Genomic DNA, 23,814 nt, shown 5'->3' on the forward strand with positions numbered 1-23,814 from the left:
GCAGACAGCTTCAATTCCAGTAAGAAAGAAGCACTATAAGAAACTAGGTATTGCCAAATTTGTGCTTCATTATTTGATTTGATTACTTATATTCAATTGACTGATTCAGTTCATTAACTATATTTGAAAAGCTTCTTTGATACTACATATTAGTAGTAGAACTCCGCCCCTCCGGTTGGCGTTGCCACGGCCGGTCGCCTCCGCCTCCCAGATCCGCGCTCGAGTGGCTGCAGAGGAATGGGAGGAGGGAGAAGGGAAGATGACGACTTGCGGAGGGAGCCAGGGAGGAGCCGCCGGCGTGGGCACGGGGGAAGGAAACGGGAGGATCGTGACCGCAACGCCATGGGCGCCGGAGAGGGACTGAGGGGATCTTGGTCACCCGGGTGCCATGGCTATGGAGGGGATCGGAGCAGGGGAAAGGAGAGAGAGTGGATTGGATCTGAACTGGAGACGCGGGGAGGATGGGAAGGTGAACACAAGAGGGGACGCAAGCCAGCCACTCAGAATCTGAATCAACTAAAATTTCAGGTCCCATCTCTAGGTGAATAGCTCTTGCAAAGAGTGTCACCTTCGATTTTGTAAGGCATGGCCTGTTACATATTTTCTCCATATCTAAATATTTATCGCCACTGACTTTTGGTCATGAGTTTGACTGTTCATTATAGTGTCGATTGTTGTGGTGTCTCTTTGTTGTTGTTATTGTCATCGTCATAGTCACTACTGGTTGTATGGCCCAGTCTGGGTCTAACTACTTCTTTATCAATATAGTGGGCAGCTCTCATGCCTGTTCAAAATAAAGGAACGTAGTTATATCATATCAAAGGCTTACAAATATCAACAAAGATTGATCGAATGGCTTATAATTTCTTGATGATTGGATCAATGAGAGGGCTCATTTTGTTTCCAAAATGAAGGGTAGAGAGATTATTATTGACTTCCCTATGAATTTTTTTCTTAATATTTCTATTCTAGTTAAGATACTTTTAGAGAACTTTTATTTGAAGCGTCACCTTAGAGATGGTTTACTAAAAATATGATTCAAAGTAGATTTTACAATGTGTTGATACATCAATGAAAATCTTGCAGCTAACCCAGATAACATGTCAGGATAATATTTCTTGGATGACATCGCATAATAAGACTGAGCAGATGAGAAAGGAGAAACACCAGCATTTTAATTTGATGACAAACTGCAATGAGCTGGAATCTGTTGATGTACACGAAAAACCATCAGATGAAACAGAAGAGCTCATTGTAGGGAGGACAGATGAGAAAAATGAAATAGTAGCTGCTTTACGTAACAGCATGAATCATAAGTTCACCATCCTTCCTATATATGGTATTGGAGGCATTGGCAAGACTACTTTTGCAAAATTGATTTGCAATGATACAAATTTCACAAGTTACCACCGCGTATGGGTCCATGTGTCCCAGAGATTTGACTTGAATAAAATATGTGACTCTATAATCTCACAGCTACCGGACATGGAGAACCAAACAAATAACGGACAGTGCCTCGTGAAACTATTTTCTGGTAAGAAGACTTTGATTGTTTTAAACGACCTTTGGGAGGATAATGCATTTCAACTAGAGGGTTTGAAGGATAAGCTAGGTTCTGGGGACAGGATCAACACAATTGTTTTAGTAACAACACGCAGTGAATATGTTGCAAGGAAAACTTGTGCTAACTTTGAACCATACAAGATAAAATGCTTGACAAATGACATGTGCTGGGAAATAATAAAGCGAAAAAGTGGCTTTGAAGCTCGAGATGACAAAGAACACTTGATTGTTACAGGAAGGGAGATTGCCCTGAAATGTGGAGGCGTGGCTTTAGCAGCTCAATCTCTTGGATTCATGTTGAAGTCCATGACAGTTGATCAGTGGAAAGAAGTCAAAGACAGTGATATCTAGAATGAATCTATTTCGCAGGATGCCTCTTTGCCAAATCCCGTTCTTGCATCCTTGAAATTGAGCTGTACCTACAGTATGGTTGAATGCTTGATGTCATGCTTCACCTACTGGCAATCTTTCCAAAAGGTTACTTTATACTTAAAGATGATCTAATTTACCAATGGATCTCTTTGGATTTCATCAAGCCAACAAAAATGCTCTCAACTATACAACTCTGTGAAAAGTACATTGCACGGCTGCTTGGACTTTCCTTCCTTCAAAATTCAATGTCACGAACAGTGAGTTTTATTTATGCACACTACTATGGTTTTTTTTTGTTATTTCTTTCTAATGATTGATAGACCAAACAAGCTGAGCTGCTTACCTTTTTACCACAGAAAATAGAACGTGGTCCAAGCCTCGATAAAATCTCGTGTGTGTACCACACAAGCTGAAAAATCAAAGATCATTACCAATCGTGGGTGTTGTATTTCAAAAACTGTGCAACCAGACAATATAGAACCACCGAAAAGACTGATCCCTGACTGAATTTGTCTGAAGTCATAGTGAAGCAGATTACATCGACGCCACAGAAAAGCGCAAGTCACAAAAATGTAGCTCCATTATACTTGAAATCTCACTTTGTTATGTTAAACCTATTAGTGTCATGGAACCCAGAAACTATAAAAGGAAAGATTAATTTTCTTAGTCTTTGATTCAAACCAAATACCATATAGTCCCAAGGAAGCATGCATGGAAAAACAGAAATAAGGGAACATAACAAGAAAACTTGTCTAAAACTGTAGTTTTTTGCAGTTCGATCTGAATGGAACACCATCCTGTATTCATGTGTGGCATGGAAATGGTAACAAGAGCCATATGTCTGAGCTTCTGCAGAACAAGCTCCCTCTTTCACCCAGACAGATTCTGTGATTCATATATAATGTATCAAACAATTTTAATTGAGAGGGGACAAATCTGTTGGGCCCCGAATAGGAACTTTGAATTTCCACTAACTCAACACACTTAGCACGTGGCCCAAGGTCGGTTACATATAGGGGAAGGAAATTTGGCTTTCATGTTACCCCTAGCGAACTTGGGAGCCAAGATTCCCCAGCCGAGTCATAGCCTATGTGGCAGCTAAATCTGCCATTTGATCTCATCAATGGTCAAGACCACCCCAGGGAGACTAATACCTAGTACTATCTAGTAACATAGATAAATACATGGACACACTAGTGAGAGACCTAACTAACATTCTCCGCCTAAGTCTCACACTGTGGTCCGGGACATGCCGATGTGATCCCGAAGCTCGTTGAACTTGATTTAACCGAGGGATTTGGTCAGGAGGTCGGCAAGTTGATCTTATGTGGCGACGAAGTCGGCCTTGATGCTCTCCTCCTCCAGACTCGGTGTCAAGGTCGAAGCAGCCAAGTGAGTCGGGGATGATTCCTAGTTGTCGCCAGCTCTCCTGGCTCTCTCAAAGCGGACGTACTCGATATCAAAGTCATTGAACGACGCTGAGTCGCCACTTGCCTCTGAGTCCCACGTGCAGCCACACCCATCATTGAATACGACGTTGCATTCTGTGCACGCACACCGAGTCATTGGATCGAGGGTGTGGTACGCCTTGGAGCCCTCCGCAGAGCCGATTAAGACCTCCGCCTTCCTGTGATCTTCAAGCATGCTAAAGTGACTTAGCTCCATGGTGAAGGCCTGACAGCCAAAGACTCAGAAGTACCTGACTGCCGACTTCCGCCCGTGCCAGGCCTCATATGGCGTCTTGCCGTCGAGATCCTTGGTCGGCAACCGATTGAGGATGTGGACGGTGGTCATCGTTGTCTCTCCGAAGATGGCTGGCATGCCCCTATGCTTGAGCAAGGCACGCACCATCGACACCACCATCTGGTTGTGGCATTCGACGATGCCGTTCTACTGCGGGGAGTAGGGGCTAAGTAGTGGTGATGGATCCCTACGTCGGCACAGTACACCATGAACTCAGCCACCGTAAACTCATCTCCATTGTTCGTGTGCAACACCCAGAGTTTGCGGCCACACTCCTTATCTGCAGTGGCTTGGAGTTGCTTGATGGTGTCCACTGTAGCTGACTTCATGTCAAGGAGGATGACCCACATGTAACAGGATAGGTCATCGACTTGTAGCAGGAAGTAGCGCCGACCTCTTGGAGAAACGGGACCGCAGAGGCCGTCGTGCACGACTCGGAAAAAGGTCGCCTCTTCTGCTTTGTCAAGATGCAGGTGTCGCAACGCTGCTCCACATGGGCGACCCAGGGCATGCCGCGCACCATCCTTTTGGTGCTGAGTGGCTTCAACACCTCAAAGTGCAGGTGCCTGAAGCACTCGTGCCATCACCAAGCTTCTTCATTGCCTGGAGCGGCGAGGTAGAGTGGCTAGGACACCTCAGCATGGAGGACGTAGAGGTGATTCTTCACCCGGTTCAACATGGTGAGGAGCCGCAGTCGGCGATCCCAAATACGGAGCACTCTAGCTTCAATCTCCTCACGCGAACCGCCCTCATCTAGCTACCTGAGGATGATGATGGAGTTCGGAAGCACAGAGATGAAGTCAGCTCACTCTCCGCCTTTGTTTCCTCGATGTGAGCTTGGCCTCCACGCTTCGGTTGCTGATAATCCTTGGCCCAATGGCCGGCCTTGCCGCAGTTGTGGCACTGGTCATCTCGAGTCACCTTGTCAGCTCTGAGTGTACCACCACATTCTTGGTCATCGCTCGTACCGGAAGCCTCCCCTTTCTTTTGATCCTTATCCTTGGCACACCAATCTTGAAAGCTAGGTGATCCCAATCTTGACATAGTTGCTGCTGCGTGTGCTTGCAGGCATGCTCGTTGCTGACATGCGACGCAGTGATGGCATGCCAAGCCGCCTTCGCTAAACTCTTGTGACAAGGGTGGACGCTATCTCCAGCGGAACTGCGGTAATGAGGGCCTCCATCGCCTACCGGTTCTCATGTCGGTCGACGTCGTCATGCCGCACCATGTCCGATAGCTGATGAGACTCCAACTTCACCTTCATCACCTAGCTCCACTCAACATAGTTCGTCTTATTGAGGATGAGACATGGTATACTGGCGCCATACCCCTTGATGATGTGGATGATGGTCAGTCGCATCGCCGATCCGGTGAGAGAGAGTCCCGCTGATGTTGTTTCGGGGAACGACTGCCTTAGCGCTGCCGATTGGGAGAGGGATTGACTTGGCATCGCCATTCTGGTTAAGGAGTGACTCGGTGTTGCCGCTCCGGAGACAGATACACTTGGTGCCGCCGCTTCTGGGAAGGAGAAAGGCCCACCCATACAGCTCCGGAAGAGGATCTGGTTGCCGAAGCTCCAGTGAAGGTAGCCGTCGCTGATCTGGGGAATGAGCTGCACACAGCCGTCTCGGAGGAGTAGGCCGACCTCCACTCCGCTAGGGCTACTCGACCTCCTCATCCTCTTTGTCTTCCGCCTCTTCAGTCCGAGCCGAGCTTGTTGCCGATGCCTCTGGGCACAAGGCCATTGCCGTAGCAACCGCCACCTCTGCCACCTTGGTAAGGTGCGCCACCTCCTCATCTGCCATCACGAGCCGAGTTGCTCTCTCCGCTACCACCTGACTCGTCGCCGCCCTCCACCTCCGCTATAAACTCCAGGTCACGTGTCGCAACCTCAGCGTAGACTATCGTCTGCCAACTCTACCCGCTCGAGGTGACTGAGCCCCATGAGGACGCTTGGTCAGAGATAACTACTATACCATAACTGGATTTGGTGGTGGGTTACAGAGCTCTAGTCGGATCTGAAAGAGAACACCAGCACCGTCACCGCCTGGTGGGAGTGGGAGGATGGGAGGGTTGGTGGGAGTGGATGAAAACCCTAGGCTCTGATACAAATTGTTGGCTCCCGAATGGGAACTTTGGATTTCTACTAATTGAACACACTTAGCACGCGGGCCAAGGCTGGTTACATATAGGGAGAGAAAACTTGGCTTCCAAGTTTAATGGGGATGTGGGTTTCCAATCTTCCGTCAGGTTCTGGATAACTCTCGTTGTAAGCGGAGCGCGACACACAGATCCGGCTTCAGTATCCTAAGACTTGAACCCAGCAATCTAAGCACCACAACTCTGGTTATCAACTGTCACAACCTGGTTGACCACGCCACTAAGGCTAATCTCTGCAAGCGCAACGAAGAACACAAGCAAGAATTTGAAAGAACACAACTCAATTAAAGTGACTCTGCAGATGAATGATTAATCTCACAAGTTGGGGTCTCACAAACCGATACGGCGGTGAAACTGTTCTTGACAGAATAATTTAAGTAAAACCCGAGCATCTAGGGCGGTGGCTACTAAGTCTTATACATCCAAGAGGTGGCGGCCAAGGGGGTGGATGACCTAAGGCACCCTTGGAGCGTGCTCCTACTTTTGGGGGCACACAACAACTTGGGCCTGGGTCACAAGCAAAATTACAAGGCCCGTGGCCCGATAAAAGGTGACGCAACACCCTAGCAGATTCTGAAGGTCCACTTGTTTTGACGATTCCCTTTGACTCAGCAGGAATTTTGAAGCAAGACTGGTGCCATTGGAAGCCATACGAAATTATCTTTCCAACCATATATGGATCATCAAAATCAGACTCCGTATGTGGCTTGGGAATCCAATTTAAGATGGATTGTTCCTGAATTTCGAGCTGGACTCGAACTTGAGATGTATTAGGCCTCCAACTTAGCTTGGACGTCCTTTGCTGGCCCTTTTCACCTATATGGCTGTCTTTATATACTTTATTATGATCCTCTCCATAGTTCCTAGTCATATTAATATCATTAGGAAGCAATCTATTCTTAGAATTATCAATAGTGCATATGAACGAGCTCACCTTATCATCATCTTGAAAGGTCGTAGCTAAATGGTTCATGTCCTCATCATTCTCCCCTTCTTGAAAGCAAACCGTCTTCGGTTTGACTGCAGTTGTAGAATATATTGTAGGTGACAAATATCACTCCCCTTCTTGAAAGTTAACATGTTTCTTTAAAACAAAACTAGCTAGGGGATGTCGACAAGATATGATTATTGTTATTGCAACCTTCTACTTGATCAAATTCTTGCACAACCAAAGGATATTTCAGAATTGAGCACATATAGACACGATGCACCATATACTCTCCTTTATAATTATATCGCCCAATATATATATATATATATATATATATATATATATATATATATATATATATATATATCAGTGCAACCATGACAATTCAGCGCATATAAATTTCTCCTTCAAACTACTTAGAGTACAAAGATTGTCAAATTCTATATAACCCAAAGTACTTAAAGAAGATAACAATTTGAGCTCATCAGTTACAGATGCAATGGGAAGCAAAATTATATTTTCAACACAACTATTTCGCTCCAAAGTAATGATATCAGATGCAGGGACTAGTTGTGACACATGAGCAACAGTATTGTTGTCACAAAACTCTTCTTTATCACAAGAAATATCATGCACCTCAGCTTGTGACAAAGGTAGAGTAGAAAAAGGATCCTCACCTTGGAGTGTTTCACAAATGTTATTACCTATGATCTCAATCTCAGTGGAAGGAAGGAAGTGTTGGTTCTGAAATTTCTCCAAAAACTGTGTGTACATCTTCCTCCTCATTTGTCTCATGTTGCTTGAAATCTCCAAAGCCCTGCAAAATGTTAGGCACAAATGGAGGTACAACAAGACACTGCTCCTCTATTTGTTGCTCTTCATCTTTGCAAAAAGGTGCATGAAATTTTGACACATTATCATCACCGAAAAGTTGTTTCTTAGCCATACAAGCAAGTTCAAATAATTGTGAAAGAGAAGTGTAATACTGATCAATAAGAACATTCTGAATTTCAGATTGAAGCCCATGCAAAAATCTATTCTCAGTTGCTTCTACACATTCATCTATTTCACATTGTAACATTAAAGCTTGCATTTTTTATAATATGACTTCACTGATTTGCTACCTTGTTGGAGAAACTGAAGTTCTTCACACAAAGTAGAGTGGTATATAGGCACATAGTCATATCTTAAAAGTTGTTTCAACATCATCTATGTTTTAGGTGTCTCATAATTTTCACAATGAAACTGCCACCATGTTAAAGCATATCTTGTGAAAGCACTAGTGACGGCTCTAATGCATTCATGTTCAGAAACATTATTGATTGAAAGCAATTTCTTCTCTACCTCAAGCTCCCACTTAGCATATTCAGAATAATTGCAATCACCATCAAAAGAAGGAATAGAAATATGAATTGTACCTTGTTTTACATGGTTTGGTGCTGCAATGTTTGAAGGGCCCTGAGTCGTCATCTTTCTTCCATCTCCATAAATTATGTAACCTGCCATTGTTAGTGGAAAACAAGAAAACACACAAATGTATATTTTCCTATAATCTAATAGGATGTGGTTATGCAAAAGGCACACACTCTCAAGCGTCTTACCAAGCTCTTACAAGGTTCTTACCAACACAAAGCAAGAGATGGTACAACCGGTGGATGGTTCATGATACTTACCAAGAGGGAGTGGAACCAAAATTGCAAGGGTTTACCAAGCTCTTACAAGGTTCTTACCAACACAAAGCAAGGGATGGTACAACCGGTGGATGGTTCATGATACTTACCAAGAGGGAGTGGAACCAAAATTGCAAGGGTCCTTTGCTGTACTGATCTAAAGTGTATATGTAGAGCTTGGAAGTCACACAAAAGAAACAAAAAAAATATTTGTATGTGGCACACAAGTCAGTCACAAATAGCAATATTGAATAAATGTCCAAAGCACTTGTCCTAGTTGCTGGCCTATACGTGTTCCTAGCACCAATTTGTGATAAACAAGAGGGGGAAAAGTATGAAAGGTAGCAACAAACAAGGACAAGGCAAAAGGCACCACAAACAAATAGAGCTATTAGCTGTTGCTTATGTGCTCCTCTTTTCTTGTCTTTCCATTCACTATTTTTCCTTTTTTCTCAAACTTTTTTTTGCTCTTATACTTTTGATATATATTTTTTCCAGCAAGGAGCACACAAGAACAAACCACAAAAAATGTGAGCTCAATTGGATAAAAGATGTGGTCAATACAAAATCAGAATTGTGCTCTCAAATGCATGACAAACTTATCGGCCCCGAAACTCAGTTTTTCTGATCAAATTTCGCAATTCTAATTTTTGCGAACCTAGCAATGCTAGGATGAAACAGATCTAAAATTTTCTGTAGTTCTCTGTAGATACAAAGTTTGCTCCTTTCCGAGTTCGGACGCAAAAGTTATGATTGTTTTATGGAAGGCATTCGAATCAGGATGTTATATAGACAAAAATGTGGATCTAGTGGATGGTGATAGCAAGGTTTTTGGAAAACAAAGAGGGATCACACAAATTAGATTGAAACACGATCTAAACTAGCAACAAGACCTTGACCTAGGACAAAAACTCAACACTACGAACTCTGAAACTGAATTATGCAAAGGCTATGGCGCGGATGGTTTTAGGTAGGAAACAAATATGGCGGTGGACTATGGGACAAAGCCAAAAACACTCAACTAGGGTAAGATGCGAACTTGACGGTGTACCTGAGTCTCTGAATACCAAATAATGGGGACGTGGGTTCCCGATCTTTCATCAGGTTCTGGATAACTCTCGTTGTAAGCGGAGCGCGACACACCGATCCGGCTTCAGATCCTAAGACCCGAACCCAGCAATCTTAGCACTACAACTCCTCTGGTTATCAACCGTGTCACAACCCGGTTGACCTCGCCACTAAGGCTAATCCCTGCAAGCGCAACGAAGAACACAAACAAGAATTTGAAAGAATGCAGCTCAATTGAAGTAACTCTGCAGATGAATGATTAATCTCACGAGTTGGGGTCTCACAAACTGATACAGCAGTGAAACTGTTCTTGACAGAATAATCTAAGCAAAACCCGAGCGTCTAGGGCGGTGGCTACTAAGTCTTATACATGCAAGTGGTGGTGGCCAAGAAGGTGGACGACCTAGGGCACCCTTGGGGCGTGCTCCTACTGTTGGGGGAGCACAACAACTTGGGCCTGGGTCCCAAGCAAAACTACAAGGCCCGTGGCCCGATAAAAGGTGACGCAGCACCCTAGCAGATTCTGAAGGTCCACTTGTTTCGACGATTCTTGTTGACTCAGCAGGAATTTTGAAGCAAGACTGGTGCCATTGGAAGCCATGCGAAATTATCTTTCCAACCATATATGGATCATCGAAATCGGACTCCGTATGTGGCATGGGCGTCCAATTTAAGATGGATTGTTCTTGAATTCCGAACTGGACTCACTATGGGAGGCTCTTTGTTTGCCGTGTGCCGCAAACACACAGCAAAGCCCGTTTTGCACATGGCAAAAGTTTTGCCGTGTGTTGCACACAGCAAACAGCACACGGCATATAACGGCCGGCAAAATCAGCTTTTGCCGTGAGCCTTTTCTCGGGTACACGGCAAAGTCTTTGCCGTGTGCTGTTTTGGCCCACGGCAAAGTCGATATGTAAATAGCAAAAATTAACCCCAAAAAAATGGCCAAAAGTTTTTTTAATGAGAGGAGGCCCCACTGGTCATTGGCTGCTTGTCCCATCCCAAGTCGCAAGTCATAGTATTTGGTCATTGGCTGCTTGTCCCATCCCAAGTCGCAAGTCATAGTATTTTTTTCCAAACTACCCAGCCAGTGGGATTCGAACCCACGACCTCCCTCTCGCACGCAACCTCCTCTACCACTGCACCACACATTCACTTATGTCTACACTTCATTTTCTTTTCCCACATATTATACTAAATCGAGCGTAAATTGCTTATTTGAGCCTCTAAACATATTCAAATTAAAAAGTTGTCAACTACAAAGTTTCATAACTTTTCGAGATCTACAACTTTCATTTTGGTAGTTTCTCCATCCGAGGTCGTTTATGAAATTTAAATTTAAACTTTGCCGTGTGCCAGATCTAGGGCACACGGCAAAGACCTTATTTGCCGTGTGCTAGATCCAGGGTACACGGCAAACAATTTTATACCTTCCATAATTTTTGTATCATTCAATTTGTTCCACTATATTTTATGTTTTCATAACTTTGTCACAATTTATACCTTGCCAAAGTGATTCAACAATACATGTTTGATGATTGTAGGAGAAAAATCTATTATTTCATGCAATTATTGCTCAATTTCAATGTATATGGCATGATATTTTTTAATTGCAAAAAAAATTAAAATTATCAAATGGCTCCAAAAAATAACCAAAGTTTTACATGAAACAATCTAGATTGCGTATTGGCTATAGAAAAAATTTTCAAAGTCAAACCCAAATTTGTTCGTAACTTTCACTCCAAATCTAACCGCACACTTCTCAAACTCTTTAATTCTTCTTCGCAGATGTTTCTATTTGTAAGCATCGTACATGATAAAATTGCAAAATCTACTCAAATTTTTACCACAACCTCCACGTACGATATCATGAGATATTGACAAATCTCATAATTTTTAGACTTCATTTGCTTTTTGTAGAATTTAAAACTCATTCGTACTTAATAGTTTACCGTGTGTCATATAAAAAACACTAGTGCCCGAAAAAATACACTCGGCAAAGATTCAGCCCTCGGCAAAGATCAAGTTTCCCGTAGTGACTCGAACTTGAGATGTATTGGGCCTCCAACTTGGCTTGGACGTTCTTTGCTGGCCCTTTTCACCTATATGGCTGTCTTTATATACTATATGATCCTCTCCATAGTTCCTAGTCATATTAATATCATTAGGTAGCAATCTATTCTTAGAATTATCAATAGTGCATATGAACGAGCTCACCTTATCATCGTCTTGAAAGATCGTAGCTAAATGGTTCATGTCCTCATCAAAGTTACCCCTAGCGAACTTGGGAGCCAAGTTTCCTAAGACGAGTTGACTGAGTCTAAATTAGCCTAATTGGCAACTTAATCCGTCATGTGATCTCATCAACGGTCAAAATCACTTCGGGAGGACTATACCTAGTCCTATCTAGTAATATAGATAGATACATCGTCACACTAGTGTGAGACTTAACTAACAAAATCGAGCTGAGCATATAATGGAAATTCAGATTGAGAAACAAACCCGAGGTGGAAGAGAAGGCCAAACATAAACCATTTTTTCGCCATTTTCCTTCTGAAGCTGGGATCAAGGGGAAGAGGCGGTGCAGCCCATTTTGGGCATGGTGGCTGTGTGCAGCACACAATCATGGATCAGGTCCTTGCCTGGAGGTCCTGGTGTCCGGTGGTTGTCGTTGCTGCCCAAGCAAGAGTTGGCACATCCAAGATTGATGGGAACACAAGAGCGGATGAAAGACAATGAGAGGGGCATGTGATTTGACAAGGGTGGAGCCAAAGGCGATGGGCAGTTGGGCACGAACAAAGCGCCAAGCAGGGTGCGCATTGCCATGTGGAGCTTCAAAATGCTCAAGCTGTTAGCTCGGTGGTGCGGCCGCTGGATGTAGCGCCCATCAACCTATGTTAAGCCTCGCTCAGGGTTGGGTTTCACACTTGTATCTAGATGAGAGGCTTAAAAAAATTGCTCGGGTACACTTGGTGAAATGTTTGTCTTCGCTCAATGTAATGATGGAATAGATCTGCTTTGTGTCATATGTTGGGCTGAACACTGGGTTATATACTTCAACTTTCTCTGTATAGCAGCATAGATGATGAAACCTTTGCGTATATAAAATTCTAATTACTTGTCCCAGGAATGATTGGCATGTAAAATTAATTCAGTGGCTTGGTCTGGTATGCTCATGGGCGTTTTATATTGTGATGTGTAGAATTGAGAAAACTGACACTAGTTTGTACTCCCAATGCAGGTTGATGGAGAGTATTCTCAATATGATTGGACATTATTCACCATGCACGATCTAGTGCATGATTTGGCAATATCACTCCTTAGCAATGAAATCCTGTTTCAGAGCAAACAAGGCAATATGAGGGGAAGCAGCTGTCAATATGCGATGCTTACTGATTGTAGCAAGCCACTAGAGTCATTCACGAGTTCACCTGCCACGCTAATATCACTTTGTTTTCTAGACTACTGCGGAACCGAGCTATCTAGTGCTGTAGTTGCACCTGCTATGTCCCTGCGAGTATTGGATTTAACGAAGTGCTCCATACAGAAGCTGCCAGATTCCATTGGCCAACTGAAGCAGTTCAGATATCTTAAAGCTCTTGGGATCAAGGATAAAATGTTTCCAGAATGCATCACGAAGCTCTCGAATTTGATTTATCTCAATCTTCTCGGATCTTCTATTGTCGAAGTGCCAAATTCAATTGGAGAACAGGAAAGTCTGATGTATCTGGATTTATCAGGCTGTCAGCTACTAAATGAATTGCCAGTCACATTCAGGAATCGAGAAAAACTGGTGCATCTGGATTTGTCAAAATGCCCATTAAGGGGTCTGGGAAGACTCTTTCATCTGGATTTGTCAAAATGCTGTAGTGTTCCCACCGTATCAGAATGGTTTGGCAGCCTGAGCCGATTGGAGCATTTGAACTTACAGCGCTGTTATCTTGTTGGAAGAAAATGGGACAACATCATAACTAAGCTACCAGAACTCTTGGTCAATCTCACTAAACTCAGGTATTTAAATTTACAACGCTGCCTTGTTAGTTCTTGTAACGAACATGGCACCATTTATGCCATTTCGAGTGATTTTGGTGATCGTATGACAACGCAATCAATGGGACTAATGGTTTTGTTAAGTGAACATTTCTAGATCCCAGGGATGAAGTAAAAAGGCCATGCAAAGCAAAACACGAAGAAATAACTCAAAGAAACACTGAATTGGACGAGTTCTACAGAAACCAGTAGCACCGGAAGAACCGATGCCTCTAGCATCGGTGCATCCGATGGTTGTCGGAAGATCCGATGCCATGGCATTGGTGCAGGACTGAGCGCCTCTGGAGATCAAGTGAAGAAAGAAGTGAAGCACCGGTTGAACCGACGGTGTCAAGAGAGGCATCGGTGCATTCAACGTACTATGTTCCAGAGACATTGTCAAGCATGCAGCAGCCAAGCCATCAGCACCGGTTGAACCGACGGTGCGTCGGAGCAAGGCGTCGGTGCAATGTCGTCAGCAAGAGCAACGGCTATATGAGGATCAAGTGTCACCGGAAGAACTAACGCCTAAGCATCGGTTCAACTGATGGTCCCTGAAGGTGCTGCGGCCGTGTCAGAGAAGCCAACGGCTAGCTCAGAGCGCAGAGTGACCGGAAGTTCCGACGCCTCCTCACCGGAAGTTCCGATGCCTACGCAGAATTCTGCTAACGACTACAAACGGCTAGATCGACTTGGAGGCCTATATATATGAGCTCCCCCGGCCATTTGAAGTTTGCTGGAGTTGCTGAACATCCTACACACACCCAAGAACATCTCCAAGCTATCCAAGAGCATAAAGATCAAATCCTTAGTCCTTAGCACAAGCTTTTGTGAGTGTTAGTGCAAGGTTAGCTCTTGAGTGAGTGATCAAGCAAGGTTTAGATCCTTGTGCTGTGGTTCTAGAGTGAACCAAAGTTGTATCTTGGTGCACCGGCCATACTTGGAGCCTTGGTGGCTCGCCGGCAAGTCTACGACCCTCCGACTTGATGTGGAGCGGCGTCGACGACATTGTGCGGGGGACGGAGACCCCTCCTTCGCGGGCAATCTCCCTTAGTGAAGATCGGGATCAAGGTGACCGTGATTGTGTTCACGGAAGAGATTTGATTGCCGGGAAGCGATACTCTTAGTGAGTGCTTCAACAACATGGACGTAGGGGCGCCTTTGTGGCAAACCGAACCACAGGATAAATCCTCATGTCGAGAGTTCGCTTTCTCTCATCCCTCCTTTTAAGCTTTCGCATTTTATATTGCAACTTGTGTGCCTTTACTATTTTAGTATAGTATCTTGCTAGGATTGGCTATATGTTGCAAAACTCTTTGGGATGAGGGTTTCACACTAAGGTGAACCGTAGTTGCACATCTAGATAGTTTGATCTAGTTTAAGTTTTGTGCAAACTAGTTGGAGCCAAAGGTTAAGGTTTTAATAGTGCCTAATTCACTCCCTCCCCCTCTTAGGCTAGAGCACCCGATCGCTTTCAATTGGTATCAGAGCCGGGACTCACTTCTCTTACAAAGAAAGCCAATTTCATTGGCAAATTTGTGTTTACCGGCTCATTAGATCGGTAGGCTTCACCGCCTAGTGAGTTAGCTCTTAGGGGGAAAGAATGGATCCTTTTAGACCCGCTCTACGGTTCTAAGGCACGGGCTTCCAACGATGGAAGGTTTTAATGCAAGCCCATCTCCAAGCAACGGGACTAAACTTTTGGAGAGTTGTGAGTGAGGGCATAAAAAATAATGGTCAACAAGAGAAGCAATATGATGTCACCGCAAAATGCATAATCTTGTCTTCTCTTAGTGATAATGTGTTCAATCGTGTTTATTCTTGTGTAAATGCTAAAAAGCTATGGCAAACTATCATCGAGAACCATGAGGGCACGGAGGATGTTGCCAACGAAAGATATCATGTTCTCATTGATAAGCTTAATAGCTTTAAGCAACTTGATGATGAGAATGCCGAATCTATGTACTCATGATTGAATACTCTTGTGAATGAGGTTAATTCTTTAGGTGTGAAGCAAATTGAAGATTTGGAACTCATTCACAAGATCCTTCACTCACTCTGAAGGCCGGACTATGATTTGGTGACAACAATTCTATATGAAAAAGATCTCACCACAATGACACCAAATCAAGTCCTCAACAAGGTGATTGCCCATGAGCTACGCAATGAAATCAAGACAAAGGCGCCATCTTCTTCACCAACACATAGCGCACTTGCATGCAAGCAACTCAAGAAGTTGAAGAAGATGGCCATCAAAGGTAGCTCAAGTGATGAGGAAGAAGAGGATGCAATAAGCTCCTCAAATGATGAAAAAGAGCCAATGAACCCCAACCTCTACAAGCAAGTAAAGAAGATGAACAAATGCTTGAATGAAATCAACTCAATGGGGTATATGGTCTTCCTCAAAGATGGGCCTCACCATCAACTTATGAAGGTTGAGAAGAAGTTCAAGAAGAACAACCAAAAGAAGGAGAAGAAGCCCAAGCATGAATCATTTGCCATATTTGGTGAATGGGTTAGCGGTGGTGAAGAATCAAGTGCAAGTTCAAGTGATGAATCAAACAAGAAATTCACCACCCACATGGGATCATCATCCAACACTTGCTTTATGGCCAAAGGTATGATAGCGATGTAAGTGATGATGACTCCGACTCTTCTTCAATTGATGAACTTCTTGACCTTGTTCATGAGCACCAAAAAGTCATTAAGAAGCAATCAAAAGAAATTAAAAACCTTAGTGCTCTCAAAGATCTAAATGCTTCTCTTGCTACAAATTTTGAAGAATTGATGTGCAAATTCAAATTGCTTAGCAAGGAGCAAGAAGAGCTCAAATTAAAATTTGAGAGCATTAATGATACTAATGACTCTTTGGAAATAAAGCAAACTATCCCTTGTGCAATTCCAATCTCTAGGGTAGATGCTCCAACTTCTTGCATTGATTTAATTGATGATTCTTGCTCTAACCCTTGCAATGAGAAATGCAATGAGACTGTTATTGTAGAATCATGTGATGATCTCATTGCCAAGGAGAATGATGAGCTCAAGCAAGAAATGGAAAGGCTCATGAATGACTTGTATAGATTGAAGGGCAAAGGCATAGAGAGTAATGTCCAACCTTCTCAAGATAACCGTGAAGACATGGTGAAGAAGCTTGAGAAGGGGTCCACCGTGACTTACTCAAAATGCCACAAGTCCAACAAGTGTCCTCAACCAAGGAAGAAGCTTCCGGATGAGAAGAACAAAAAGAAGCTCACAATTCTACACCAAGCCCAACCAGAGGAACAAAAGTAATAGCACCTCCTATGTGATCAAAAGGAAGACCAATGGCAAGGTGGTTGCTCACAAGGTTGGGAAGAAGGAAAGGAGCTGGAACCACTCCATTTGGATGCCCAAGGACATCATCACCAATATGAAAGGGCCTCAAATGGTGTGGGTTTCAAAGAAAACTTAAAGCCAAGAACGGCTTTGGGGGATTTGGAGGCTTAGCTTACAAGTTGAAGTGAAGGTTCAAGCCAAAACAAGCTAAGCTCAATACTTGGTCATTTGTTGCCCAAGTCCCCCATAATAAGGTAATGGTAGCTAGATTTCAATTCAAGCATCATTGAGCTCCATTTCTTTTGCTAGGTTGTTTGCATACATTGCATCTCCTAGTGTTATATATGGCGGGTTGCTTGTGTCATGACTCTAACCCATGAGCAACCTACATGGTTTGATAAGTGTGTAGAAAACTACACAAGGTTACCCTTCATGGTACATGGACTTCATGAGGTATGTATTTCATATGTGTACCATGAGCACAAGCTATAGGGTAAATTTCCCAATTGTGTCAAAATCAATGTGCATACATTTGCTTGGTGATTCAAACACTAAATGCACACATTTAGGGGGAGTCATTCTATGGCTTGTGATTTTGAGACTAACATATTTGCAAGTTTATCTTTTGTAGTCTCACGTGGAGTTAACACTCTAAGAGAATGTTTCTCACGATCAATGTGAACAAACAACTCTATAAGAGTGATTAGATAAATTGTGCTTCATGCATATTGAGCCATGCTCTATTGAACTTAATTGCTCATATCTAAGTTCATAGGATATGTGCTCATACAATTACTTAACCTTGGTGTACCAAGAGCTCATCTTCAAAAGACTTTCAATTGGTACATGCAAGGTAAACAAAGTGACCCCCGGAGGTAAGCAAGGTTCTAAATTCATTCAATTGGTATTATTATCAAATTCTTATCATTTTTAGAGCTACCTCCGTGCATGATATGCCCTAAGCTTTCTAGTTATAACATCTAGTTGTGCACTTGATTTTCACATTATCATTTTGTGCACATACTTATGGAAAGCTTAGCTCATGTCATGCTAGTTTTGTGATTTTGTGATCCACCGTAGTAAATTTTCAATTGGTATATTCATTGATATCATACATTTGGATCATAAGTCATGGAACTAACTCCCTAGGCTACTAATCTTCTCTTGAGCTATATTGTTTTGCAAGACCTTTTAGGTGCAAGACCTTTTTAGGTGATTTGATTCCAAAGGGGGAGAAATGTGGATCAAAGCAAGGCATGTTCCCAACAAAGGGGGAGAAATGTTCCCAAGAAGGAAAAGTATATTCCAAAAGAGAAAAATGCCGAGTGGATCAAGTCAACATATGAGAGAAGAGTAAGTGGTTAAATTTGTCAATTTTTGCAAATTTTATGCTTGCTTTGATTGTGTTGTCATCAATCACCAAAAAGGGGGAGATTGTAACGAACATGGCACCATTTATGCCATTTCGAGTGATTTTGGTGATCGTATGACAACGCAATCAATGGGACTAATGGTTTTGTTAAGTGAACATTTCTAGATCCCGGGGATGAAGTAAAAAGGCCATGCAAAGCAAAACACGAAGAAAGAACTCAAAGAAACGCTGAATTGGACGAGTTCTACTGAAACTAGTAGCACCGGAAGAACCGATGCCTCTAGCATCGGTGCATCCGATGGTTGTCGGAAGATCCGACGCCATGGCATTAGTGCAAGACTGAGCTCCTCTGGAGATCAAGTGAAGAAAGAAGTGAAGCACCGGTTGAACCGACGGTGTTAAGAGAGGCATCGGTGCATTCAATGTACTATGTTCCAAAGACGTTGTCAAGCGTGCTAATAAATACATTGAGAGCTTTAGAGCTGATGACTAGATGACCTTGGGTAATTTTGCTAGAGCAGTTCAGAAGGAATGGAATCTGACACCTTCAAGGAGTAAGCTATCAAGAGCAAGAAGATTAGCCCTAAATCAGATTTATGGTGATGAGATTGAGCAGTACAATAAGCTTTGGGACTATGGATGTGAGATTAGGAGGTCCAACCCTGGTAGCACATTATACCTAAGGCTATTAGATGGGCATTTCAACAACTTGTACTTTGCACTTGATGCTTGCAAGAGAGGATTTCTCAGTGGATGCAGACCAATCATTTGCTTGGATGGATGCCACATCAAGACTAAATTTGGTGGACAACTTTTAACTGCTGTGGGAGTTGACCCAAATGACTATATATTTCCAATTGCAGTGGCAGTAGTAGAAGTAGAGTCCTTGAGCACATGGAAGTGGTTTCTTGAAACACTTAGAGAAGAACTGAAAATTAGCAACACATATCCCTGGACCATTATGACTGACAAACAAACATCACTTCTCATATTATTCTTGCAAGGTCTTATGCAATTATTAATTTCTCATGATCATTTATTTCTGTCCATGCAGGGTCTCATACCAGCAGTACAACAAGTCTTTCCAGAGTCAGAACATCGGTTTTGTGTCTGACATCTTTACCAAAATTTTCAGGAACATTTCAAAGGTGAGAACCTCAAGAATCAGCTTTGGGCATGTGCTAGATCTAGTTCTGTTCAACATTGGAATGCTAACATGGAGGCCATGAAGGTTCTTGACTCTGATGCTCATGCTTGGCTTGAGAAAATGCCACCAAACACTTGGGTAAGGGCTTTTTTCAGTACTTTCCCTAAGTGTGACATCCTTCTTAACAATAGTTGTGAAGTGTTCAACAAGTATATACTTGATGCAAGAGAGCTGCCCATACTTAGTATGTTTGAAAGGATAAAGGGACAACTCATGACTAGATTCTACAACAAGCAGAAAGAGGTCAATGACAATTGGACAGGGCCCGTTGTAGGGTCGAGATGGCGGACTAGAGGGGGGGCGGGGGTGAATAGTCCTTTCTAAAACTAATTGCGCCGGCTAACCGAAACTTATGTGGAATTGAAACTATTCGCTTAGCCAAGACTTCACCCCTCTAACTATGACTCTAAGGCACCTCAAAAAAGATCCTACACAAAGCAAATGGAGTGCCAAGCTAGTAAGAGCTCTCCTAACAATTCTAATGCCAAGTCACACAAGCCTAAGCACTAGTACTTCACAAACCGGAGGAGCTCCTACACAATTCTAATGAGCAAAAGCACAAAACCAAACCTAAGCTCACTAGATGCTCAAGGACAAGGATACACAATCCAAATCAAAGAGCTCAACTTGCTTAGCTACACAATCTAAGCTCGAGCACCTAATTAAGCTACACAAGCTAACTAGTTATACTAGGATCTCTACTTCTAGCTACACAAGCAAGAAGATAATTAGCAAGCTACACAAGCTAACTAATCACTAGAGAGCAACTACACAAGCACAAGATATATATGAATGTAAATACAAGGCTTGTGATTTGGAGAATGCAAACCACCGAGAAGAGTAGACAAAATTGACACGGTGATTTTTATCCCGAGGTTCACTTGGTTGCCACCAAGCTAATCCCCGTTGAGACAAGCTCCAAGGTTGCGACCGATCCTCTTGCTAGTGGTGACTCTCAAGTCACACTCTCCCACGTGGAGTGCTCACACCGAGCTCTAGCACATGATCCGGCCGAACCACTTGTTGCTCTTCACGTCTCGCTCAACTAGAGTTGCTCTTCGCAGCTCCCGCAGGGTGAGCACAATACCCCTCACAATCTCTTCTCCGGAGCACCGCACAATCTTCTTGCGGGCTTCAACGGAGCCTCTTGCCACCAAGCCGTCTAGGAGGTGGCAACCTCCAAGAGTAACAAGCATACCGGCTTGCAACACGATCACCTAGTGCCATTCGATGCAATCTCTCAAAGCAATCGCACTAGAATCGCTCTCTCACTCGATCGGATGATTACTATCAAGTTAGAGTGAGTAGAGGGCTCTCAAGCACTCTCACACATGGACACCAAGTCCCCAAGGTGCTCAGCAACCTCAAATGGCCGGCCACACCCTCTATTTATAGAGGGAGGCCCCAAACTAGCCGTTACACTCAGATCCCGTGAAAATAGAGTTTTCGCGGACTGCCCGCCTCACAGAGACCGAACCGTCCGCCATTCAAAACCAACGGCTAGAACTGCAATGATTATGTGTCAGAGTCGACCGTTAGAGCCCCGTGCGGACTGTCCGCACCCATGGGGCGGACCGTCCGCGGTTCAAAACTTCGAACCAACCGATTTGCAAACGTCTCTGACTAAATCTGGAATTGACCGGCGGACTGTCCGCTCCCCAGGGGCGGACCGTCCGCCGTTCAAAAGGTGAGCACACACAGAAACCGCAGTGTTTCTGTCCCAGAATTTTCAGTAGGAAGCGGACCGTCCACCCCCAAGGGCCGGACCGTCCACAGTTCAATTTGGACACTCAAGACAGAACTACCAAGTTTCTGCGCCCGTTTCAGCTTTTAAAGGCGGACCGTCCGCCCCCATGGACCGGACGGTCCGCAGTTCATTTTAGACCACCAACAGAGCCAGAAACGGTTCTGTTCGAGCTTATCCGAGATAACGGCGGACCGTCCGCCCCCAAGGAGCGGACCGTCCGCAGGTCTATTTCCAGCAGAAATGTACCTCGGTAAAACGGCCATAACTCTTAGCTCCAATGTCCAAATTTGGTGATCTTGGACTCTATGGAAAGCTTATTCAGAGGGCTACACAACCCAACTGAATATTTGATCCAAAACACAATGGATCAAAGCAGTATTTCACTCCAAGAGCCAACCTAATCTCCGAAGAACACCGAAAAGCCTTTCTTGCTTCCCCAAGTTGATAAACATCAACTCCAACTCTTTCTCTTTTGCAAATGTGCCAACAACACCACGTGAACAACACCATGTGCATGTGTGTTAGCATTTCACAAACATTTTCAAAGTATTTTCACTTGATCTCACCACGCCACTCGATCCTAGCAACATCGCAATGTTAGATCGCTCAAGTGGCATTAGATGACCGATATGCAAACAAGTTTGCCCCTCTTGATAGTACAGCCATCTATCCTAAATCCGGTCATGCACTTCTTTACACAACCTTTGACCAGTGAAATAAAATGCCCTACAAGTCATACCTTTGCCTTGCGCATTCTATTTCATCTTCTCAAATATTGATGCCACACAAGCACCAAGCTCCATCAAACCTTTTGATCATCATCATGAGTCAACACTTGGCTTGATCTTTCTTAAATGATATGATCCACTCCATATCATCACATGACCTCTTTGGTCCATCGATCTTGACCTTGCTCGCTCTTCACCGTTGCCTCGGTCCATCGGCGACAAATCTTGCCCAAGCTTCACCGCCTCGCGGTCCCTCGCTTCAAAGCCTTGACTTGCCCTTCTCCATTGCAACCGGTCCATCAAGCCAAGCCTTGTCTTGATCTTCTCCACTTTGGTCACATAACTCCATGTCATGTCTCATATGTAATGAGCTCCTCGATCACACTATATGAGCATAGCATCAACCCTTAGCCATTTCTCCTCTATGGCACATGTTGCTCATACTAGTGTCTTTGTGTGGACTAATCTCCTGTGTATCTCAACATAAACACTTATTAGTCCACCTAAGTTGTCACTCAATTACCAAAACCAAACAAGGGCCTTCAATCTCCCCCTTTTTGGTAATTGATGACAACTCTACAAAGATATGGAAATTAAGCATATTCCAAGCTAGCACTTCACACACGTGTAAATAGCTAACTTGGTTTGGATTTTATGTTTCTTATCCACCATTAAGACCACTTGTAAAAGATTGGATAAGCACCATAAAAATCCAACTTGGTAGTGATAACTTCCCCTACATGTGTGCTCAAGAGATTTGGTTTTAAACTCACACACATGCATAAATATGAAATTTGTGGGATTGTTATCACTACTAAGTGATGCTAAGGTATATAGGATAAACCTTTGAAGCGTGATACCAATTTGAGTTGCATCCTTGAAGTTCATTCCTTAGCATCAATGAGTAACTAGACATTCATCAAAAACTCAAGATACCTCATGAGATCAACAATATTAGCAAGGCTCTTGATTCACTTGTAAAAAAAATGTCTAGCTACAATCTATGCATGCTAGTTATCAAATCATCAATCAAGTTCTATGATTAGCATACATCACACACAAGCAATGCATATATAAATTTTAAAACTTATGCAAATGCAAGCAAGCACATGAATATGCACATATCAAATGCAAACAACCAAGTTCATGAGCTTGCTCCCCCTACTTGTGTGCTCCTCTTGATCCATATCCATGATCGCACTCTCATCTCATCTCCCCCTTTGTCATCCAAGGATAATTCATATCTTTATTCATTTCTCTCCCCCTTTGTCATCAATGACCATAAAAGGGCCGAAACCACATGAAATTTGCCTTGTGAAGATCAATGGCTACCACTTAAAGTTGTACCTCTTGTACTTATAGGGTTACCACTTGAATACCCCTTGTAGGCAATCATATGAAGCGCTTGGGTAGATGGTTGAGTCTTGAATCTTCATTTTTGATGGACACTTTCAATTTGATTGGAATTGACACCACTTGTAACAACAACATGTGGAAGCATGAAGACCACCTTGAAATGCCACATGTAGGACACTAGTAGGATCCTTGACCTTGATACCTTGTAGTGGGGCTCCTCCCCCTATGTCAAAGTGTTTGTCAATCTACTTGAATCTTGAGCTCTTCTTGATGAGGGTAGCTTTATTGATTTGAATTGATTACTTAAAGTTGAGGATCACTTGTGGAACCACCATTGTTGCACTAGATCTACTTGAATGAATACCACTTGTATGACCATGTATATCACTTGTAGAGATACAATGATATACCTTTTGTTGAATCTAGTATCACTTGTAAAATTATGATGGACCACTTTGTTGAATTTGACATTGATAACCAATTCTTGAACTAGATTGTTTCAATGAGCTTCTTTATCTTTGACTTGATCTAGACTACTTGCCCAAATAATTCA

At 43.3% G+C, this 23,814-nt stretch overlaps 2 protein-coding genes across 2 annotated transcripts in view; both read left to right on the forward strand.

The window, feature by feature from the left end:
- The first annotated feature begins 1,062 nt into the window (after window positions 1–1,062).
- On the forward strand, window positions 1,063–2,095 carry LOC120644723 (putative disease resistance protein RGA1). Its single transcript, XM_039921409.1, has one exon. It carries the CDS (start codon window positions 1,072–1,074, stop codon window positions 1,912–1,914), a length of 843 nt encoding a protein of 280 aa, XP_039777343.1. The 5' UTR covers window positions 1,063–1,071; the 3' UTR covers window positions 1,915–2,095.
- The window catches only part of LOC120645751 (disease resistance protein RPV1-like), a 32,223-nt gene continuing 10,380 nt past the window's right edge, over window positions 1,972–23,814 (forward strand). The window contains exons 1-4 of the mRNA XM_039922497.1: window positions 1,972–2,192; window positions 12,749–13,553; window positions 19,278–19,312; window positions 19,359–19,508. Of these exons, the coding sequence (XP_039778431.1) occupies window positions 1,998–2,192; window positions 12,749–13,553; window positions 19,278–19,312; window positions 19,359–19,508 (1,185 nt within the window). The 5' untranslated portion in view covers window positions 1,972–1,997. The remainder of the gene's footprint in view (window positions 2,193–12,748; window positions 13,554–19,277; window positions 19,313–19,358; window positions 19,509–23,814) is intronic.

This window comes from Panicum virgatum, chromosome 8K (assembly GCF_016808335.1).
Source record: "Panicum virgatum strain AP13 chromosome 8K, P.virgatum_v5, whole genome shotgun sequence".
Lineage (NCBI taxonomy): Eukaryota > Viridiplantae > Streptophyta > Magnoliopsida > Poales > Poaceae > Panicum > Panicum virgatum.